Source organism: Hevea brasiliensis, chromosome 6 (genome assembly GCF_030052815.1).
Source record: "Hevea brasiliensis isolate MT/VB/25A 57/8 chromosome 6, ASM3005281v1, whole genome shotgun sequence".
NCBI lineage: Eukaryota > Viridiplantae > Streptophyta > Magnoliopsida > Malpighiales > Euphorbiaceae > Hevea > Hevea brasiliensis.
In genome coordinates this window covers 5,551,106-5,573,864 of record NC_079498.1, presented here as the reverse complement: position 1 = coordinate 5,573,864, position 22,759 = coordinate 5,551,106, and the positions used below count along the sequence as shown (strand labels likewise).

Genomic DNA, 22,759 nt, shown 5'->3' with positions numbered 1-22,759 from the left:
ATAATTTTTGAAATTCAAGGTTCTAATGCCCTTTATTCACTCTTCTACTCCTTCAGTTGGACACTTAGATTCAGATTTTGCTGGATGTGTTGACAGTAGAAAGTCTACTTTTGGCTACCTATTCCTATTAGCTAAAGGGGCAGTATCATGGAAAAGTGTCAAACAGTCTGTTATTGCTTCATCCACTATGGAAGCAAAATTTGTGGCATGTTTTGAATCCATAATTCATACATTATAAATGTGGAATTTTATCTCAGGACTTGGTGTAGTCGACACCATTAGCAAGCCGCTGAAAATTTATTGTGATAATTCTGCTGCAGTATTTTTCTCCAAGAACGACAAATGTTTGATGGGTGCCAAACATATGGAATTAAAGTATTTTGCCGTTAAGGAGGAAGTTCAGAAACGAAGAGTATCTATTGAGCACATTAATACTGCTCTCATGATTGCAGATCCATTGACTAAAGGCTTACAACATAAGACATTTAAAGAACATGTGCTTAGAATGGGTCTTGGTTATATTAATTAATGATGTATTGGCTTTGACACACTGAGCTCATTGATGTGTTTCTGATATACATTAAAGTATTTCATATTTTTCATGATTGTGTACACATAATATTTTGAGCAAATGATAATAGGAAAAGTATTTTGAGACATTATTGTGGACCATGATACGATAAACATATATCCATTATGTACCTATTATGGTAAGTTGCTAGTATTATGGTATATAGAAGGAAATATGTGATTAAACAATGTACAACCGCCATAACCCATACTTAGTAATTTATTATAGGAAAGTAATTATGAAGTACATTATGGAAATGATTTATTTATTTTATGCACGCCTAATGTATATGTTATTGAAATTTATATCACTTAATTATTGTGTCAAGTGGGAGAATGTAAGATTTTGTCTGGTAATTGATATTACTATATGAGCCAAAATCAATTCCTTTAATGTGGCCCAATATTAATTAATATTTACTTTAATTAATACAAATCTTAATTATATAAGGATTATTTTAATTGAAGTAAATCCTAATTCTAATTGTATAAGGATACTTGATAGACGTACTAGATTAAGTCTTTGATATATATATATATATATATGAGTTAGTCCTCTCTCTACCCATAAAGGTTACGCACATTCTCTTTCATAAAGTCAGAAATAATATGGTCATCTCAAAAAAGTCCTCCATCGCTAAAGTCTTGTGTGTGAATCAAGAAGGGTCAAAAGGGAGAAATCAATTTATTGAATCAAATGGTCTCTCTCAATTATTACCATGGCTCAGTTAAACTCTGCATCAGGTACACTTTCTAGATCTGTGAGAATTTATTTGTTCAAGATTCATTATTAGGGTGATGGTTGAATCTTATGTTTATGATTCACATTATGTTTATGATTGTTATGATCTATTAATAATTATTTTTACATTAATGACAATTTAGTAATGAATTATCACTTTTCCTCACTAAGTCATATTGCCCAAACTAAAATTTTATAAAAATTTAATTTAATTAATTTTTATATATAATTTATTTTATATATAAATAATGTACACTAAAAATTTGATGGAATTTTATTTTTTATATTTGAAATTTCAATTCGATAGAGCTTGATTCAACTTTGGTTATTAGGCTCTTCCAATAATTACTTTTAAAACAGTGATTAAAAATAATTAAATTAATTTATCAGTTATTATTATATGGTTATATAAGAGTGAATTGTAATTAAATGTGAATAATTTATAATAAAATTTTATTCTTATAAATAAATTTTATAATATTATTAATAAATAATGATGAGTGCAACATTTAGATTTACGCTCTGTTTGGATGGGGGTGAGGGAAGGGTAAATAAGGGCAAGGAGGGATAAGTAATTATTATATCCATGTTTGAGAAGAGGTGAGTTAGTGAAAGGTAAGGGTAAGTAAGAGTAAGACTTACCCTCCCGTACCCTTTAAAGTCTAATTTTTCTTACACCTCAAATTAGGGTGTAAGTAGGGGGAGTTGAGTGCTGAAAATTATTTTATTTTTTATTTTTCTATTGTGTCCTTAATTTTTTTTTATTAAAAATTCAATTATACCTATTAAAAATAAATCTAGTTTATCAATATAAATAAATGTCTTCTCTCTCAAGTAGTTGTACCTGATCTCTTGGCTGTCTCTTGTGAACTATTACTGTTTGTAAATTCAAGATTTATCATGATAAATTTTCCATTTAATAAATTATCTAATTACAAACTAAAAAAAATTACTTTATGTGTTGTTTTATATGTAACAAGTGCAGCAAGTCCAACTGGCACGCCAACATCCACTCCGTTTGACTTAGCATATTCATAATAACCCTTGTACTTGTATAACACATAAACTCAAAACTATCATACTATTATCAATTTCAACATATTGCAGCAGTTACAAAAATAAGAAACAAAATGACATTTGTATTACTTTATAGCTATCTGAGTTGAATGATGAAATGGTACATACTATAATCTGGCATAAAGAGGTAATTAAAAATGCAAATTATAGGTCATCAAGTAAAAAAAAAAAGCCTTAATTTGTATATTTAAAAAAATAAAAAATAAATTTTTGTCTAATAGAAAATGATATTTTTATACTTTTGATAATTATTTACTCTTTTTTTCACCTCTTTTCAAACATAAAGAATAAATATTACATTTTCTTACCTTTCTATTAATTCACCACTTTCTAAATATGATATTTTTTTATTGTAACCGTTCTTACCCTCCCTTACCTTCTCATTAGTTACCCTTCCCTCACCCCATCCAAATAGAGCCTTGAGGATTAGTAATTAACGCATAGATTAAATAAGAGTTTTACATTTAAATGTAGAGGCAAAGATATAACATTTAAATTTAAATGTCTTTAATTTATTTTGCTCAACATTTTAATATTTTAAAGTTTATTTTTTATTACTTAAAATGAAATTTAAAAAATATAAATCATTAATTTTTATTTTAATTAGAATAAAAAATTTTAAGTTTTTTAAGATATGAATTTATTAAATTTTTTTATTTAAATAAGTTAATAAACATATATCAATATTTTTAAATTTTTGATAAATTTTTTTTTAGATATTAAATATGAGAGTATTAAAGATATACACATATAATTTACTTCGTCACACCCTATGATATGGATTCAAATGATATAAATTTGATAGGAATTCTACTAACGATTTAATATTTATATAGTGTAGTGATAAATATGCAAGTGGTGACTTAATTTCAATAAAAATAACATTGCGCCCGGGTGTGGTGTTAAGTGAGCAAGGGTTCCCACATCATGGACGGGTGTGGGTAAAGAAGTTAGTCCATAGGACAGATAGTAGAACAAATAGTGGAACAGAACACAAGATAGACATAGAAAATAATAGAAGATATCATAGAAGGAGACCAATTAGGAAGGAGCAGGATAGGAGGAGGATCAGGGTTGGTACTTGGAATGTTGGATCACTTACAGGAAAATTAATGAAGCTTGTGGATACCTTGGAAAGGAGAAGGGTGAATATTGCTTGCATTCAGGAGACTAAATGGGTAGGAGAAAAAAGTAAGAAAGTGGGTAATTCAGGGTACAAACTGTGGTTTACCGGAAAGGAGAGAAACAAGAACGGAGTGGGTATAATCATAGACAGAACATTGAAAGACGCAGTAGTAGCTGTGAAAAGAGTAGGAGATAGAATTATACTAGTAAAGCTAGTACTAGAAGGAGAAACAATAAATATAGTTAGTGCTTATGCTCCACAAATAGGATTAGACAGTGAGAGTAAACAAAGGTTTTGGGAAGATATGGATGATTTAATACAAAGCATACCGAATGAAGAGAATGTTTTCATTGGTGGAGATTTGAATGGACATGTAGGAAGTGATAGACAAGGTTATGAGAATGTTCATGGAGGTTTTGGTTTTGGCAGTCGAAATGAGGAGGGAAAAAGCATCCTGGATTTTGCTATGGCATACGACCTAATACTAGCAAATACCTACTTTATAAAAAGAGAGTCACATTTAGTGACTTTCAAAAGTGGGCAACATAGAAGCCAAATCGACTTCCTCTTAACTAAGAAGACAAATAGAGCTCTATGCAAGGATTGCAAGGTCATTCCAGGAGAGGCTTTAACAAGTCAACATAGGTTGGTGGTCTTGGATGTCAAGTTTAGGAACAATTCAAGTAAGGTCAGAAGAAATAGTATAGCTCGAACAAAGTGGTGGGAGTTCAAAGGAGTCAAGCAAGTGAAGTTCAAAAATGAGCTTCTCGAGTCCGAAGTATGGAAGCTAGATATGGAGGCCAATGATATGTGGATACAGATGGCATCAAAGATTAGAGAAGTAGCTAGAAAAGTACTTGGAGAGTCTAAAGGACATGGACCACCCTCAAAAGAGAGATGGTGGTGGAATGAGGAAGTACAAAAGGCAGTGAAGAGAAAAAGGGAATGGTATAAGAAATTACCTAAATGTGATAATAATGAGGCATATGAACAGTACAAGATAGCAAAGAAAGAGGCAAAAAGGCAATTAGTCAAGCAAGAGCACAGGCCTTTAAAAAGTTATATGAGAAACTTGGAACTAAAGAAGGGGAGAAAGATATTTATAGATTAGCAAGGAGCAGAGAAAGGAAATGTCAAGATCTCAATCAAGTTAGGTGCATTAAGGATAAAGAAGGAAAAGTGTTGGTGAAAGATGAGGACATTAAAGAAAGATGGAGAAATTATTTTAATGATCTCTTTAATAATAGTCAAAATGGTAATAGCGTGAACATAGATTATAGAACAATAGAAAAGAATGTAAATTATATTAGAAGGATTCAATCTTTAGAAGTAAAGGAAGCTCTTAAGAGAATGAAAGTGGGTAAAGCCTGTGGACCCGATGAAATACCAATTGAAGTGTGGAAGTATTTGGGAGATATGGGAGTTGCATGGTTAACTAAATTATTTAATAAGATTCTAAACTCAAAGAAAATGTCTGATGAATGGAGGAAGAGTATTTTAGTACCTATTTTTAAAAATAAGGGAGACATACAAAGTTGCTCAAACTATAGGGGAATTAAACTCATGAGCCATACTATGAAGTTGTGGGAGAGAGTGGTGGAGCATCGACTACGTCATGATACTTCTATCTCTCTCAATCAATTTGGTTTCATGCCCGGTCGTTCAACTATGGAAGCGATCTTTCTCATTAGAAGCTTGATGGAGAAATATAGAGATGTGAAGAAAGATCTACACATGGTTTTTATTGATTTGGAGAAGGCTTATGATAGTGTTCCAAGAGAGGTCTTATGGAATGTGTTAGAACAAAAGAGGGTATCTATTAGGTACATACAAGTATTGAAAGATATGTATGAAGGAGCAACTACTATTGTACGCACAGTGGGAGGGGACACAAGAGATTTTCCGATCAATTGGATTACACTAAGGATCAGCCATAAGCCCTTACCTTTTTACATTAGTTTTAGATGAACTGACGAAACATATACAAGAGAGAATTCCTTGGTGCATGATGTTTGCGGATGATATTGTTCTGATAGATGAGACACGAAAAGGAGTCAATAGAAAGCTAGAACTTTGGAGAAGTACTCTAGAATCAAAGGGTTTTAAGTTAAGTAGAACGAAGACATAATACATGCATTGCAAGTTCAGTGAAGGCCAAATTGGTGATAGGGAAGGAGTTAGTTTGAATGGAGTGGTACTGCTACAAAGTAATCACTTTAAATATCTAGGCTCAGTTCTTCAAGTAGATGGGGGATGTGAGGAGGATGTTAATCATAGGATTAAAGCCGGATGGTTGAAGTGGAGACGTGCCACGGGAGTTTTATGTGATCGTAAGATTCCCAATAAATTGAAAGGAAAATTTTACCGTACAGCCATACGACCGGCTATGTTATATGGTAGTAAGTGTTGGGCATTGAAAGAGTCGTATGCATTTAACATAAGAGTTGCAGAGATGAGAATATTAAGGTGGATGAGTGGCCATACTAGACTAGATAAAGTCCGTAATGAGAGTATTAGAGAAAAGGTAGAAGTGGTACCAATTGAAGATAAGTTGAGAGAAGGGAGATTGAGGTGGTTTGGTCATGTGAAGCGTAGACATACGGAGGCTCCAGTTAGACAAGTAGAGTACATTAAGTTAGAGGATAGAAAGAAAAAAAGAGTAGACCTAAATTGACTTGGAGGAGAGTAGTACAACATGACTTAGAAAGCATTACACATTTTTGAGGATTTAACTCAAAATCGTTCAGAGTGGAAAAAATGAATCTATATAACCGACCCCAAATTTTTGGGATAAAGGCTTAGTTGAGTTGAGTTGACTTAATTTTAATAAAAATAAATTGAGAAAAAATTTATAAAGGAAAAAATTAAATATTATAATGTTGACTTAATTTTAATAAAAATAAATTTAAATATTTGGCTCATAAAATTTGACAGGTCTCCTCGAGTGGCTAGAGCCTAGATCTGCTGCTTTAACTTCCAAAATCCCAACGGTGCTTGAGTCTTTGTCACAACATGTATTGTTAGTTGACTTGGCCAAAACGCCAAACAGAGAAATCTGAATCTATTTCCATTGTATTTTTGGTTGGACACTTTCACCGAACAGTTGGCGTGCGCGTGGCACTTCAATGGAGAAAGTCGCCTACAAGCTTCTACTCTCGTGTCCCTCTGGTCTCGCACCTTCTCAGGTTTCCTTTTTGCCCCAACACCACACCTCTTGGCATTCTCACTATGCGTTGTGCATTAAATTTATATTTGATTCAGATTTGTTATTGTTGAATTCAGGTCTCCGTGCTTTTTGATCAATCATACGATAGAATTCCCCATCCTGATGTTGAGTTAGAAAACTCCATTGCTGAGGTGAGAGAATTGCCTCTGCTGGGTACTGATGTTTATATTGCTATGTTAGAAGAGAGAGTTGGTATCGATGCATGTGCTGAAATTACTTATGAAGGGAAATTGAATTAGTGCATTTTGTTTTGATTTCAATTTGGAATGAGTCATTTTGATATTGATAGCATTTGAGTTGGTATATTTTTGTTCCTCAATTTATCAATTTTAAAGAATCACATTTTTGAAAATGCAAGCAATGGCCTTAGTGAAGTAGAATGTTTTATTGATTAGGTTAACATCTAAAATCTTAGCATCAACTTAGGTATTGGAAAGGTATGTTAAATTTGTGCATTCTTAAAATAACTTACAGGCTTCTTTTTTGATGCCTTTTTATATTTTAACATTTCAAATAGATATGGGATCAAAGGGCACAGAAGAATACATCACTGTACAATGGTAAAAAGTTCCGGGTATGTTGATCTCATTTAGCTATCGTGTTTGTTTCAGATATTCATTCTGACAATAAATATAGTTCTTGACACAATATACTGATGGTTTTTCACTATGCTATGTGTGACTTTATAGCATACTTCATTTGACCAAACTGATGAGAATGCCACCAGCCAGTGAGCCTGTCTGTATATGATTGGATACATTACACCATGATTTCCTTTATCAAAACTGCCAACAAAAACTGAGTGTCTAATATATATAGCAGTTGATCTGGTGTTATTTTGTTTAGAACCTATTTAGTTTCATAGTTTCTAAAATGACTGCAATGTTTTCTATAGTTAAAATGCAGGAGAGATCAAAATATTCATAAGACTGCGCATTTAATCATCGGAGAAATATTAGAAAGTAAAAGTGATTCCAAATTTTTATTTGAAGCATGTGATGCCAGAGATATGCATGCATTAATGCAACAGACAGAAAGTTGAGGTCCTGCATTTGTTTTATATGTTTAATCTTTTAATGCATGGATGTTTTCATGCATTTAATTTCACTGTTTTCTCACGAATTTATATTGCCCATTAGTTTTTTTCTAGGATAGATGTTGCTCATTTGTTGTTTTTTCCATAACTTTACAGTATGGAGGGTATAACATCCATAGTGGAGATGGATCACACCAAGATTCTCATGTATGGCTTCACCTTGGTTTGACGGATTATAGGTCTCTCCCTGTCTCTCATTCTCATGTGTGTTTGTGGTTGTCATGCAATGAATTCATGAATGCTGCATTTTAAGAAAAGGAAAAAAAAATCAATTTATTATATATTATGCGATACAATCATACCAACTAGTAAAATACTACAATATCCCTTAGCTTTTGCATCTTTCAAGTTAACTTCTTGCAATTATTGCTGGACACCGCATTTGGTCTCGCAGGTGAGAAACTCAGGACTAGTTTAGTATGCTTACTAGGTCACTGATCTTGTGTGCATGTAATACTCTGATGTTATCAGTTTTATAGGAGGAGGCCTACTGCAAGATTGTTAAATATGACTCCATTTCATCATTATTCATTACTGGAACAAGGTTTTGTATCAATTGATCAATGTTTGTCATAGCAGATTGCCATAGGTTAATGTTTAATTTGAATGCTATTATCATAATCATTTGCAATCAGTCTTCTGTTTACTCTGAATTTCTTTTTTGGTTTAAAGCTTCTTCTCTATTTTATTTAAATGAATAATTTATTGCTTTCAGTATAATCTTTAGTTGATCTACCTATTCATTATTAGGCACAATGTAACACTTATCCTTGTACTCAGTAATTTTATTTTTCAGCCATAATAGAGAATTAACACTATCTGCTTGTTACCCAGGACTTTTGTTGGGACAAACTTAAGTCCTTTGTGGGAAAAGTTCCTTGTTCCATCAGAAGGTATTTTTGCTAGTTTTTGAAATGTTAATGAGAGGAGTTTTTTTTTTTTTTTTTTTAATTAATTAATTTTACATTCCATCTTGCTGCTAGCCTGCTCAACAGTACACATGGGTTCACAAATATGTGTCTTGCCTCTTCTCTATTTTCTAGAGTTTTTATATATCACTTCTGGCTCTTGCATGATCAGTTGTTTTGGGGGGCTTTTGTAAACAATGAAGCATATATCTAATTTTTGAATTAACTCCAATGAAATGATTAAACTGACTTTTTAATTGTTGAAAGACAATGACAACTTCTGAACCTGTCCCAAGCATGCTCCCTCCAGTCCAAGATCTGAAACAGGCTTGTAATAAACTTTGAAACCTCACAAACAAGTAATTTGGAACTTGATTACGATCAATAAGATGATATACTTTTATGATTAGACCTCCTAATGTACTTATATATACGCTAGAGATAGACAAGTGGGATTACTTCTAGACTAGGAATTACTATATTAAATATTATATTATTTTTTTATAAATAATATAATGTAATCATGTATTTCTTGTCCATTCAAATGTTTCCCCTCTATTTTGTACTTGTATGTTTATATGTATATATATATAAGTACAGATTACTATATATTTCACTTCTAGCAATGTTATTAAACCTAACTCGGCTGGCGAGTTGATCCATTGAACCAATGACCTGGGTACTAAACCGGACCAGGTTTTCAGTTGAACCAAATGAGGAAGTGAATACTTTTATATAAAATTTTTTAAAAATTCATTAAAATATATGTAAATATAACCTTATAAATGTTGAAAGTTTGATTTTAAATACTAAAAATTAATTAATTAAACATATTTTTTTTATATTAGTAGGTGTTATATTTAATTAATATATATATTTAATAAATTTTTTAATGATCCCCTAGTTAAATTAATGACTGATTGACAAGATCCTTCCATTGGGTCAAGCTCTAGGCTGGGTTTAATAACATTGCTTTCTAGGTGGTAATCTGATTTTTTTTTTTTTTTTTTAATTTGAATATGCGAATGTGGGTTGATTTTGATGGGTGAAAAGTCTTCTTGGACTTCATATTATGTAATAGTCTGTCTTTTCTAGGTTGGTTAGTCATAACTTCTAAGCATCTACAACTTTTCTTATTTGTAGATGACCCTATACAATGTCAACATACGTCAAGTCCACTGGGTAATGGCGCAGTTGTGGAGACATCTGACAAGAAAATAGTTGTGTTGCGAAGAAGTTCCAATGTTGGAGAATTTCCTGGGCATTTTGTTTTCCCTGGAGGCCATCTAGAGGTACGAAATCTGGAAAAGGAAACATTTGCATTTTCTCTTTTGGTTGTGATCACTGGTTGAGGCTATTAATTTGGTTTGCATGTTTTCTTTTGGACATTATGATTTTGGGAGCACTAAATCAATCATTCACTTACTAAATCTTGTCCTATCTATTTCAAGTGTTTAGATGCAGTTTTTTGTGCTTCTATTAGTATTTTGTTGACAAGTAACCTGACCTTTGTTATCTGGCTTCTAGAATTAATGGTGCATTTATACTTTTCTGATTATTGACAGCCTGAAGAAGTTGGAATAGCTTCTCATCAGAGTGGCAAAGACTTTACTGGCTCTGAGATTATTAATAAGAAGGCTTCTCAAGAGATGTTTGACAGTATTATTCGTGAAGTAGTAGAGGAAATTGGAGTCCCAATGACATCTCTTGTAAGCTATAATTTAATAACTGAGAAACTTAAATGTACTTTTTCTTCATTTATCTAGTGCTTTTTTTCATCAGCATTGTGTTAGAAGTGTACATTGTAAAGAATTTTGTATAGTAAAGTTCTCCTAGTCTGCAAGGATTCCTAATCAGTATATATCTCCTATCTAACGTAGGATTCTTTGTATATAAATACCTATATACTGTCATGAGAATTAATAAGAAAAAAATCAACTTTTCCTTCATGTTATCAGAGCATCCCGTACCTTGATCCCGGAAATTTTTTTTTTCTTCCCTGTTTCTTCTCTGTTTGTTTTTTTCAAAACCACATTGCCTCACAACCAGTCTCAGAAGGAGACCGAGGTGCCGATCGGCCATCCCTAAAAGTCCCGTGACCGGACTTGGAGCGAGTGGCTATCACATGCCACTTTTGTTTTCTGACCCTATTCCATGCGCCGGTGCGTCATCGTGCATGTACTGTTTTCCGGCAATGTCCGGCTACCATGCGTAGTTTCTCAACATCGCCTCAACTTGGGGATTCCATTCCCGTGGGTAGTGGTTTAGTTTGAAGTGTTTTTCTACATCACCAAAGTTAAAGATCGTTCGGTTGTTCTAATTTTTGAACAGTTCAGATTCTGTTTCAAGGAATACTCTTATTACCAACCTTTAGTGTATTTATTTGTTGATTGGGTAGTATTGATACTTATTAAATTTGCTTTATTAAAAAAAAAAAAAGGGACAGAATTTCATTTAATGGTAGACGATAAGGCTATTGAGTTTGATGTGATTCCAGTGATGACTAAGATCACGGAACACAAACTTAATGGTTTAAATTATTTAGAATGGAGTAAGACTGTCAGGGTTTATCTGCGAAACAAACTTAATGGTTTAAATTATTTAGAATGGAGTAAGATTGTCATGGTTTATCTGCGAAGCATTGATAAGGATGATCACCTTGCTATGAATGCACCTACTGATGATACAAGGCAGGCTTAGCTCAAGGAGGATGCTCGACTATTTTTACAACTTCGAAATTCAATGCACAGTGAGGTAATCAGTCTAATTAATCACTGCGAATTTGTTAAAGAATTAATAGATTACTTGGATTTTTTGTATTTTGGTAAAGGAAATATTTTCCTGTATCTATGATGTGTGTACGGCATTCTATCGTGCTGAGAAATATGATAGGTCTCTTACGGCCTATTTTATGGATTTTAAATGAGTATATGAAGAGCTTAATGTTTTATTGCCTTTCAACACTGATGTGAAAGTGCAGCGGGTACAACGAGAGCAAATGGCTATTGTGAGTTTTTTTGCAGGCCTTCTCTCATAATATGAAACTGCTAAATCTCATATCCTGTTCAGCTTTGAGATTTCCTCCCTGGATGATACGTTTACATGTGTCCTTTGTACAGAAAGTACTCATTTGTCACAACAACCTGCAAATGGTGGTCTTGTTTGCCGCAATACAAATGGACAACAAGGTCATAAGGGAGGAACTAGAGGCAATAAAATTAATCAACGTAATGGGGAGGTGAATTCCAAACAAGACTCAAAGGGAATCATTTGTTATTACTCCCATGAGCCTGGTCATACAAAATATAATTGTTTGAAGCTTCAAAGGAAAAATCAGCGGTCTCAGATGGCAAATATAGTAGTAGATGATAATCTTTCTTCCTCTGAAAAAACTATCTCCGTATCTGCAGAGGAGTATGCACAATTTTTCTAGTATCAGGCATCTCTAAAGTCTTCCAATACCCCTGTCACTGCCATCGCTGAGTCAGGTAAATCTACTACATGTCTAGTATCCTCCTCATCCAAATGAGTCATAGATTCCGGTGCTATAAATCATATGACAGGTAATTCTAATCTTTTATCTGCTTTTCGGTCACATCCTATCACCTCTATTGTTACTTTAACTGATGGTTCTAACTCTTCTGTCCTAGGTTCTGGCACCCCAAACCCAACCTCTTCTATTTGTTTATCATGTGTTTTATATCTACCTAAATTCTCTTTTAATTTGCTTTTTGTTAGTAAACTTACTCGTACCTTACATTGCTCTGTTTCATTTTTTTTCTGATTATTGTCTGTTTTAGGATCTTTCGACGAAGCAGATTATTGGTAAAGGACATAAGTCTGGTGGCCTCTACATCCTGGATAATCATGTATCGCGAACACTTGTTTGCTCAAGTACCTTAACACCTCTAGAAGTCCATTGCCGATTGGGCCATCCATCCTTATCTACCTTGAAGAAGTTATGTCCTCAGTTTCAGTCTTTGTCAGTCTTAGAATGTGAGTCATATCAATTTATTAAACATCATCGTTTACCTTCTATATCTAGAATCAATAAATGGGCTTTGTTCCCATTTGAGTTAGTTCATTATGATGTTTGGGGTCCTTGTTCTATCACTTCAAAAACTGGATTTAGATATTTTGTTACTTTTGTTGACGATTACTCTCGTATTACCTGGTTATATTTAATGAAAAATTGTTTTGAGTTATTTTCTATATTTTGTGCTTTTTGTGCTGAAATTAAAACTCAATTTAATGTTTCTGTACGCATGTTAAGGAGTGATAATGCGAAAGAATATTTTTTAGAGAGTTTTCAGTCTTATATGATACAAAATGGCATTCTCCATCAATCCTCCTGTGTTGATACACCATCCCAAAATGGTGTTGCCAAAAGAAAAAATCGACATTTCCTTGAGGTAGCTAGAGCCCTTCTTTTTCAAATGAATGTTCCTAAACATTTTTGAGCTGATGCAGTTACTACAACATATTTTTCATCAATTGTATGCCATCTTCTGTTCTTGATGGGAATATTCCTTATACTGTCTTATTTCCCTCTAAATTTTTGTTTCCTATTGAACCTCGTATTTTTGGATGTACTTATTTTGTGCGTGATGTCTGTACACAGGTTACCAAACTGGATCCGAAGTCTCTTCAATGTGTTTTCTTTGCGTATTCTTGGCTCCAAAAAGAGTACAGATGTTTCTCCCCAACCCTTAATAGTTTTATTGTGTTTGCAGATGTTACGTTTTTTTAGTCTGCTCCATTCTTTTCACAATCTTCTGTGTATAAAAATCAGGGGGAGGAGGATGATCTCTTAATATATACTATTCGACCAAGATCTAGTTCTTCTCAGTCTATTGCTCCCACTCCTACTCCACCAAGAGTTCAACCTCTTATTGTTCATGTTTATTCTAAGAAACTAGAGGTACCTAATTCAAATCCTCCACTAGCTTCTTCATTGGAAGATCCTGTTTCCACCATTGATTATACATCTGACTTAGACCTTCTTATTGCTCTTCGTAAAGCTAAACGTACATGCATTTACCCTATCTCCTCTTTTGTTTCTTATGATCATCTGTCTTCTTCTTCTCGATGTTTTCTTAGCTCTTTAGACTCTATTCCTATTCCTAAAACCATTTTTGAGGCATTAACTCATCATGGCTGGCGTGCTGCTATGAAAGAGGAAATAGGAGTTTTAGATGCTAATGGTACATGGGAACTGGTGACTTTGCCTACCGGTAATAAAGCAATTGGTTGCAAATGGGTATTTATAGTAAAGATGAATCCTGATGGTTCTGTAGCAAAATTGAAAGCCCGTCTTGTAGCCAAAGGATATGCTCAGACGTATGGAGTTTATTATTCTGATACTTTTTCTCCTGTAGCTAAACTTGCCTCTGTTCGGATATTTATTTCTCTAGCAGCTACATATGATTGGCCTCTGTATCAGCTAGATATCAAGAATGCCTTTCTTCATGGTGATCTTCAGGAGGAGGTATATGTGGAGCAACCTCCTGAGTTTGTTGCTCAGGGGGAGTTGGATAAAGTCTATAGGCTTCGAAGATCTCCTTATGGCCTAAAACAAAGTTCTAGGGTTTGGTTTGGGAGATTCAGTGAAGTGGTACAAGGATATGGTCTAAAGAAAAACAAGTGTGATCACTCAGTTTTTTATAAATAATCTGAAGCTGGTTTAATTTTGTTAGTAGTTTATGTGGATGATATTGTTATTACAGGAAGTGATTCTGCAGGTATTTCATCTCTTAAATCCTTCCTTCAAACCCAATTTCAAGCAAAAGATTTGGGTTTATTAAAGTATTTCTTGGGTATTGAGATTATGAGAAGTAGAAAAAGTATTTTCTTGTCTCAGATAAAGTATGTCCTAGATTTATTGGCAGAAACAGGAAAATTGGGTGCTAAGCCTTGTAATGCACCAATGACTCCAAATTTGCAACTTGTAGCAGAGGAAGTTGAATTGTTTAATGATTCAGAAAGTACAGGAGACTAGTAGGTAAATTGAACTATCTTACAATAACTCGTCCTAATATCGCATACTCAGTTAATGCGGTGAGTCAATTTATGACTTCCCCAACTGTTATCCATTGGGAAGCTTTGTGGAAAATCTTGTTCTATTTGAAGGGAACTCCAGGACGAGGCTTGTTATATAGTAATCATGGGCATTTGAATATTAAATGTTTTTCAGATATAGACTGGGCAGGGTCTAAGGCTGATAGAAGGTCAACTACGAGATATTGTGCATTTGTGGGAGGTAACTTGGTATCATAGAGAAGTAAGAAGCAGAATGTAGTTTCTCAGTCTAGTGCTGAATCAGAATACAGAGCTATGGCACAATCAGTATGTGAAATAATGTGGATACTTCAATTATTAGAAGTGGGCCTTAAGGTTCCTTTGCCTATACAATTATGGTGCGATTGTTAAGATATGTACCATAAATTGCTAGGATATGTGTATCTATAGTGATTGTGTGAATATATTTAGGTGCTAGAATCGTAGCTATAATTACGTATTTAATTAGGATTGTATTTCCTATTTAGTTGTTATGTATAGATTATAAATGGACATCATTGGCTTGAGAGAATAATCAAGCTCATCAATCATTTTCAATATTCTTCTTTTGTTCTATTTTCTCACATGGCAACAGAGCCCTCGGTGGGTCTGATTTGAAATCTCATAGGGAGGAACTTTTCCTCTTTTTCCTATCACTTTCTGGAAGTCCGTGGCTGTCACAGCCTAGCCTAGTGGATTACCCAGACCAGGATCGGCCTCTCCACTGATCGCCAGCAAAAGACTCCTGTACACGAGCCTTCACGCGCTTCTTCCCATCGACTCGCAGGCCTCAGGCGACCTCAACCGCGCTGGTCTCATCACATGTTTCTCACTTTTTTGTCACTACCTCTTCATACAGTAGGCTTTTCTGACGTATTTTTGAGCAACATTTCTGTGTGCTTCTCTTGCCAACATGTCTGAGATTGAGGAGTCCTCCAATATAGCCTCCAACACAGGTTCTGAGATTCTCACATCCATATCCAACACAGGTTATGAGATTCTCAAATTCATATTTTCTTCCATTGGTAATTCACTAGCTATTACTACTGTTAAATTAGTAGGAAGTCAAAATTATATGTCTTGGGCTGCTATGGTTTATGGGGCAGGAGTATGATGACCACTTGGTTAAAAATGCCCTAGATATAGCTTTAACAAATAGAGCTAATTGGAGTAAGATTGATGCTCAATTATGTAGTCTTTTGTGGCATTCTCTAGACCCAAAATTACTTAATATTTTTTAGTCTTGTAAAACCTGTTGCAAATTTTGGACTAAGGCGAAAATCTTATATGCAAATGATGTGCAGCGTATTTATAAGGTACTATCAAATATGGTTCATCTGCAGCAAAATCAATAAGATATGTCTAGTTATTTGGAACAGGTAGAATCATTGAAAGATGAATTTAATTCTATGATGCCATGTACTGATAATATTTCTGAGCAGCAGCGGGACAGGTTCTTCATGGTTTTGGCATTGATTGGGCTAGGATCTGACCTTGATTCTGTTAGAGATCAGATATTAACTAGTCCAGTTATTCCCACTCTAGAAGATGTCTTTGCCAGGCTTCTACGCATCTCACTCAATAGGAATAATTTCTCCGGAATTGAATCTTCAGTTTTAGCTTCACAAAGTGGAAACCAACCAAGACAGGATACTTATCAGAGAGGTAAGGGTTAAAGGCTCCATTGCACTTATTGTGATAAGAGTAATCACACTCGAGACACTTATTGGGCCCTTCATTGTCGACCACCACACCTCATTCAGTCAAATAATGTGGGCAGATCAACTGCTTATATGGCTCAATCCGGTGAAAATGGTATTCTTCCATTACCTGATGGAAAGGATCAGGTGTCAGATTCTACCCTATTAACTGGAGCTAATTACAATGAGTATTTGCAATATCAAACAGCCAAACAATAATCTTCTAGCAGTGCTCATTCTGGTAATTTCTTTGCTTGTCTAACACATTCTTCACTCACTGGTCCATGGATCCTAGATTCTGGTGCTTCTGATCATATATCTGGAAACAAAAGTCTTTTCTCATCTCTAGTTTCTCCTCCGGTTTTGTCTAAAGTTACTTTGGCTAATGGTTCACAAACTTTAGTTAAGGGCATAGGAGAAGTAAAAATCTTTCCATCTATTCCTTTAACTACAGTTTTGTTCACTCCAGAATGCCCATATAATTTAATCTCCATTAGTAAATTGACTAAAAATCTCAATTGTTCTGTCACCTTTACAGCTAACTCTGTTGTTGTGCAGGATCGGAGTACGTGGAAGATGATTGGAGTAGGATGGGAGTCACAAATGTTGTACCATCTTTCTATTTCAAATTCTCTAGTTGCTCTTGCCTCTACCACTTTCGCTGATCTTCTTCATAATCGTCTGGGTCATCTAAGTCTTGCCAAATTGCAAAAATTAGTTCCTAGTTTTTCTAGTTTATCTTCTTTTGAATGCAAGTCCTGTCAACTTGGGAAACAAAGTCGTGTTTCCTCTCCCAAGCGAGTCAATAATAGGGCTAAGTCCATGTTTGAAATTATCCATTCAGATAGTTGGGGTCCAAGTCGTGTCAGTACAACTTTGGGATTTCATTATTTTGTTACTTTTGTTGATGATTATTCTCGTTGTACTTGGTTATTTTTAATGAAGACTCGTTCTGAATTATTCTCTATATTTCAAAAATTCTCTACTGAAATACATAATTAATTTGGTGTTTCTATTAAAATACTTCGTAGTGACAATGCAAAAAAATATTTGTCTACTCCCTTTACTCATTTCTTATCTTCTCAGGGTATTACTCACCAAATTTCATATGCTTATACCCCTCAACAAAATGGGTTGCCGAACGAAAGAATCGTCATCTAGTTGAGACTGCCCGCACTTTACTCATTCACCATAATGTTCCTCTTCGTTTTTGGGGAGATGTTATTCTTACTGCTTGTTACTTAATTAACCGAATGCCTTCTTCTGTTTTGCAGAATCAGAGTCCTCATTCCATTTTGTTTCCCGACCAAGATGCCCATCAGTTGTCCTTGCGTGTATTTGGTTGTATTTGTTTTGTTCATGATCACACTCCTGGCAAAGACAAACTTCAGCCCAAATCAATAAAATGTGTCTTTTTGGGATATTTTAGACTTCAAAAAGGTTACAAATGCTACAATCCACTTACAAATAAATACTTTATGTCAGCTAATGTAACCTTCTTTGAAACATCTCCCTATTTTTCCTTCAACACTGCATCCAAGGTTTTTATTCCCACCGCCTTACCAGTTCCTACTCTTCCTCCACCACCAATCAGTCCACCACCTCTACACGTCTACTCATGTCGTCTTCATCCTCCCACTAACACCATTGATGCTCCTTTGCTTGATATAGGTATAACACCCGCCCCTAGTGACTCTCGCCCTCCTTCATCTTCACCTATTCCGGTCTCGCCTTCAACAGACGATGCTACTCCTCCCATTGCCATCCGAAAAGGTATTCTTTCGTCTCGAAATCCTCATCCTATTTATAATTTTGTGAGTTATCATCGTTTGTCTCCTTCCTACTATGCTTTTGTCACCACTTTGTCTAATGTATCTGTACCTAAGACTGTTAGAGAAGCTTTGGAACATTCAGGATGGTGTAATGCAATGGTTGAAGAGATGACTGCTCTCTATAACAATGGCACTTGGGATTTGGTACCACTACCGAAGGGCAAATCTACTGTTGGTTGTCGATGGGTTTATACAGTCATGGTGGGGCCTGATGGCCAGATTGATAGACTTAAAGCTCGCTTTGTTGCAAAGAGCTATACTCAGATCTTTGGCCTCGATTATAGTGATACCTTCTCTCCTGTGGCTAAGATCGCCTCGGTTTGCCTTCTTATTTCCTTAGTTGCCATCCATCACTGGCCACTTCATCAACTGGATATCAAAAATGCTTTTTTACATGGCAAGTTAGCTAAGGAAGTTTATATGGAGCAACCACCAGGCTTTGTTGCTCAGGAAGAGTCCGGTTTGGTGTGTCGCCTACGATATTCTTTATATGGCTTGAAAAAATCTCCGAGAGCATGATTTGGACGGTTCAGTATTATAGTCCAACAATTTGGAATGTCTCGGAGTGAAGTTGACCATTTAGTATTTTTCCACCATAATGGCCATGATAAGTGCATTTATCTCGTTTTTTATGTTGATGACATTGTTATTACAGGAAATGATCATGTTGGGATCTCAAAACTCAAACAACACTTGTCAAGTCATTTTCAGACTAAGGATTTTAGGAAGCTAAAGTATTTCTTGGGGATTGAAGTGGCGCAATCCAAGACAGGTATCGCCATTTCTCAAAGGAAATATGCTTTGGATATACTGACAAAGACGAGCATTTTAGACTATAGACACGTAGATACTCCTATGAATCTAAATGTCAAACTTGTTCCTGGACAGGGGAGTCATTGGAGGATCTTAGTAGATACCGGAGATTGGTTGGAAAACTCAATTATCTTACAATCACATGCCCAGACATCTCATTTGCTGTAAGTGTGGTCAGTTAGTTCCTTCAAGCACCATGTAGTAGTTATTGGGATGCAGTTATTCGGATACTCAGATATATTAAAGGAGCTCCAGGACAAGGCATATTATATGAAGATAGGGGCCATTCACAGATTATTGGTTACTCAGATGCAGATTGGGCAGGTTCTCCTTCAGACAGACGGTCTACTTCAGGATATTGCATTGTAATTGGAGGTAATTTGATTTCTTGGAAAGGTAAGAAGCAAGATGTGGTTGCTAGGTCAAGTGCAGAAGCAGAATATCGAGCTATGGCTTTGGCAACATGTGAACTTATATGGTTGAAACAACTTCTCCAAGAGTTGAAGTATGGGGAACTTAAACAAATGCAGCTAATCTGTGACAATCAAGTTGCACTTCACATTGCCTCTAATCCAGTGTTTAATGAGAGAACGAAATATATAGAGGTGGATTGTCATTTTATCAGACAAAAGATTGAATCTGGGTGTATTGCCACTAACTTTGTTAGCTCAAATGACCAATTAGCAGAGTCTCTCGGATTGAATATATTTGTAACAAGTTTGGGGCATATGATTTGTATGCTCCAGCTTGAGGGGAAGTGTTAAGATATGTACCATAAATAGCTAGGATATATGTATCTGTAATGATTGTGTGAATATATTTAGGTGCTAAAATCGTGGTTATAATTACGTATTTAATTAGGATTGTATTTCCTATTTAGTTGTTCTGTACAGATTATAAATTGACACCATTGGTTTGAGGGAATAATCAAGCTCTTCAATTATTCTCAATATTCTTCTTCTGTTCTATTTTCTCACAGCAATAATCAAGCTACTCTCTATATTGCCTCTAATCCTGTGTTTCATGAACGGACCAAACATATTGAGATTGATTGTCACTTTGTTCGTGAAAAAATTCTACAAAAGATCATCTCAACGGAACATATCAGAACAGGAGAACAGTTAGGAGAATGTTTACAAAAGCTCTGAGCGGAGCTTTAGTTGATTACATCTGCAACAAGTTGGGCATGATTAACATCTATGCTCCAACTTGAGGGAGAGTGTTAGAAGTGTACATTGTAAAGAAATTTGTATGGTAAAGGTCTCCTAGTCTGCAGGGATTCCTAATCAATATATATCTCCTATCTAACGTAGGATTCTTTGTATATAAATATCTATGCACTGTCATGAGAATTAATAAGAAAAAAATCAACTTTTCCTTCACATTGCATATTTTATTTGATTTTTTACTTTTTCTGTTTTCATTGCCAATGTGTTATTGTTACAAATGGGTTGGGTTTAAAAATTATGGAAAAATCGTTTAGCGTGGAGAAAGCGAATCCATATAGCCGACCCCAAATTTTTGGGATAAAGGCTTAGTTGAGTTGAGTTAAGTTGTAATGTGGATTGTAACTAGAATTACCTAAAAATTCCTAGGATGTAGCAATTTAAACATACAAGCATAAATTTTCTTGATTCAATATATATTTGGATCATTTTGAGATATCCACAGGCAGTCATTGTTATTGGCTGCGCATATATGAATATTCGTTCACATGCTACAAGAAGCTATTTTGAATGGTCTCAATCTCCAGGCTTTAACTCCAATTTTTTAGTTGTGTATTTCAGAGTAGATGCTCCCTTCAAACTTATTGCACTTGAGCAATATTTCTATTTAATTTTTAATTCATGCATTACTATGCCAAAAAGAAGTGGAGGTTTGTGATGAAAAAAGTCACCCCAAGAATAAAGAGCTGCAGCCTTAGTGATACATAAGTTTCTGCATTTGAGAGAAATCATGCTTTGCCCCTTCTTGCCTTGAAAGTCAGTAATGCAATTCTTTTACCCTAATGGATGGATTATCTGTAAATAATCAAAATTTGGCAAATAGGTATCTAAAGTTGGGCTTTTGATTTCCTTGCAGTGCAATCCACTTTTTATTGGTGTATCCCGCCGGGTGTTAAACGTTAGACCTGCAGCCTTTTTCTTTATCAGATGCAGCCTTTGCTCAGAAGAAATTCAACAACTGTATTGTAATGCTCAAGATGGCTACGAATCAACCCAACTTTTTACAGTTCCATTGGTTAGTTGAAGTTCTATGGTTTCCGTTTGATGTCCAAAATCGGTTCATTTAACTTGTACAATTACTTTTTCTGGGGTGTTAGTAGTCAAACTTTACCAATTTAATTGTGGAGTAAAAGGTGGGATATATGTGGATGGAAATTGTCAATAGTATAGTAATGGTGATGATGCAATGGCCAATTTGATAGTGGCATAAGATGTAGCAGTTGTGTGTGCGGGGACTCTAACGCCTGTCATACAATTTTTAGTGGGTTGATCTATCACACTTAGTAGGTCATTCTTTTCTTCATAGATATAATATGTACTTTTTTGGATGGGGATTGGCAGGACAAAGGGAGTAGTTAAACACTAATTAATATTTATGTGATACGTCTTTAGAGTGATCTAAGTATCACATAGGGTCTTTACAGCCATAAAAATGTTTACTATTCATATGTAATGACCTTAAAAACAGATAGGTTTAGTTATGGTGTGCTTTGGGAAGTTATTGAGTTGAAAATCCAACTTTATGTTCTGAATGGTCCTTCTGATAATCATTTTTTATTATGAAACCTTTTAGTAATCATTTAATTTCTGTGTTGATTAAATTTATATATAGTCTCTCACTGCGTGTCTATACCTTCTACATATCAGATCGAATTAGAAAATATGGCATCTAAAATGCCCGGCTGCCATCAAGGTGGATTTGCCCTCTATAAGCTGATGGTGGAAGCTTTGAAGAATACCTGATTATTCATCGCTGCTGAACAATTGAAGTTGTTTGCCCTTAGCATCTCTGTAGTCCTCAGTGACGTCATTATGATTTTGACACACTTAACTTGGTATTCATCTTGCAATTAAATATAACAAGGAGGCATGCTGCTTTAGTCTTTCTATACTTGCACAAAGATGATTATGCAAAGGTATATATGTTCCATTTCATGCTACAACCTTTCTTCTAAACATTAATGAGATGTTAAAACAATGTGCAACACACGCAATGACATTGGACAACATTAAATACTTCAATATTAATTGAATTAATGTCGTATTATCCTTAATTTTTTTGCTTACTTAAATAGTTCTGCTTGCATATGGTGAGCGAATGTCTGCTAGAGTGTTGTGCATGCTTAATCGCTTATATCTCTACACTTTTATGCTTATGGATGATTCTAGACATGCGTTTGAAGCCAGGTATCTGTAATACATATTGGCATTCGAATAGCTCGCTACCAGCAGTGCAGCATGTTGCTTAAGCCTTTTAAGCAATGTGGTTAGGCGCTCTATGTTCTTTGAACTAGTGATGTGATGGATTTGGATACAATAAAATTATCATGAACTAATGCAAGGATTGCAAGAAAATGTGATAGTGATCAAAAGAATTGCATAGAGG

The 22,759-nt window shown here is 34.7% G+C and overlaps 1 protein-coding gene across 4 annotated transcripts; it reads left to right on the top strand.

The window, feature by feature from the left end:
• The first annotated feature begins 6,472 nt into the window (after positions 1 to 6,472).
• LOC110648661 (nudix hydrolase 9) lies at positions 6,473 to 22,427 on the top strand. Of its 4 annotated transcripts, none has more exons than XR_009149374.1 (9): positions 6,474 to 6,700; positions 6,798 to 6,872; positions 7,259 to 7,315; positions 7,934 to 8,016; positions 8,672 to 8,730; positions 9,889 to 10,037; positions 10,311 to 10,454; positions 20,935 to 21,129; positions 21,230 to 21,366. XR_009149374.1 is itself a non-coding variant. In XM_021802973.2 (9 exons), the coding sequence occupies exons 1-9, from the start codon at positions 6,641 to 6,643 to the stop codon at positions 22,114 to 22,116; spliced, it is 882 nt and encodes a 293-aa protein (XP_021658665.2). In that variant the 5' UTR covers positions 6,477 to 6,640; the 3' UTR covers positions 22,117 to 22,427. The 4 variants fall into 4 exon arrangements, 3 of the variants coding, with proteins under 3 accessions (XP_021658667.2, XP_021658668.2, XP_021658665.2); XM_021802973.2 differs by lacking the exon at positions 20,935 to 21,129 and adding an exon at positions 22,021 to 22,427 and having other exon boundaries at positions 6,477 to 6,700; positions 21,230 to 21,388; XM_021802975.2 differs by lacking the exons at positions 20,935 to 21,129; positions 21,230 to 21,366 and adding an exon at positions 22,021 to 22,427 and having other exon boundaries at positions 6,473 to 6,700.
• The last annotated feature ends 332 nt before the right edge of the window (positions 22,428 to 22,759 follow it).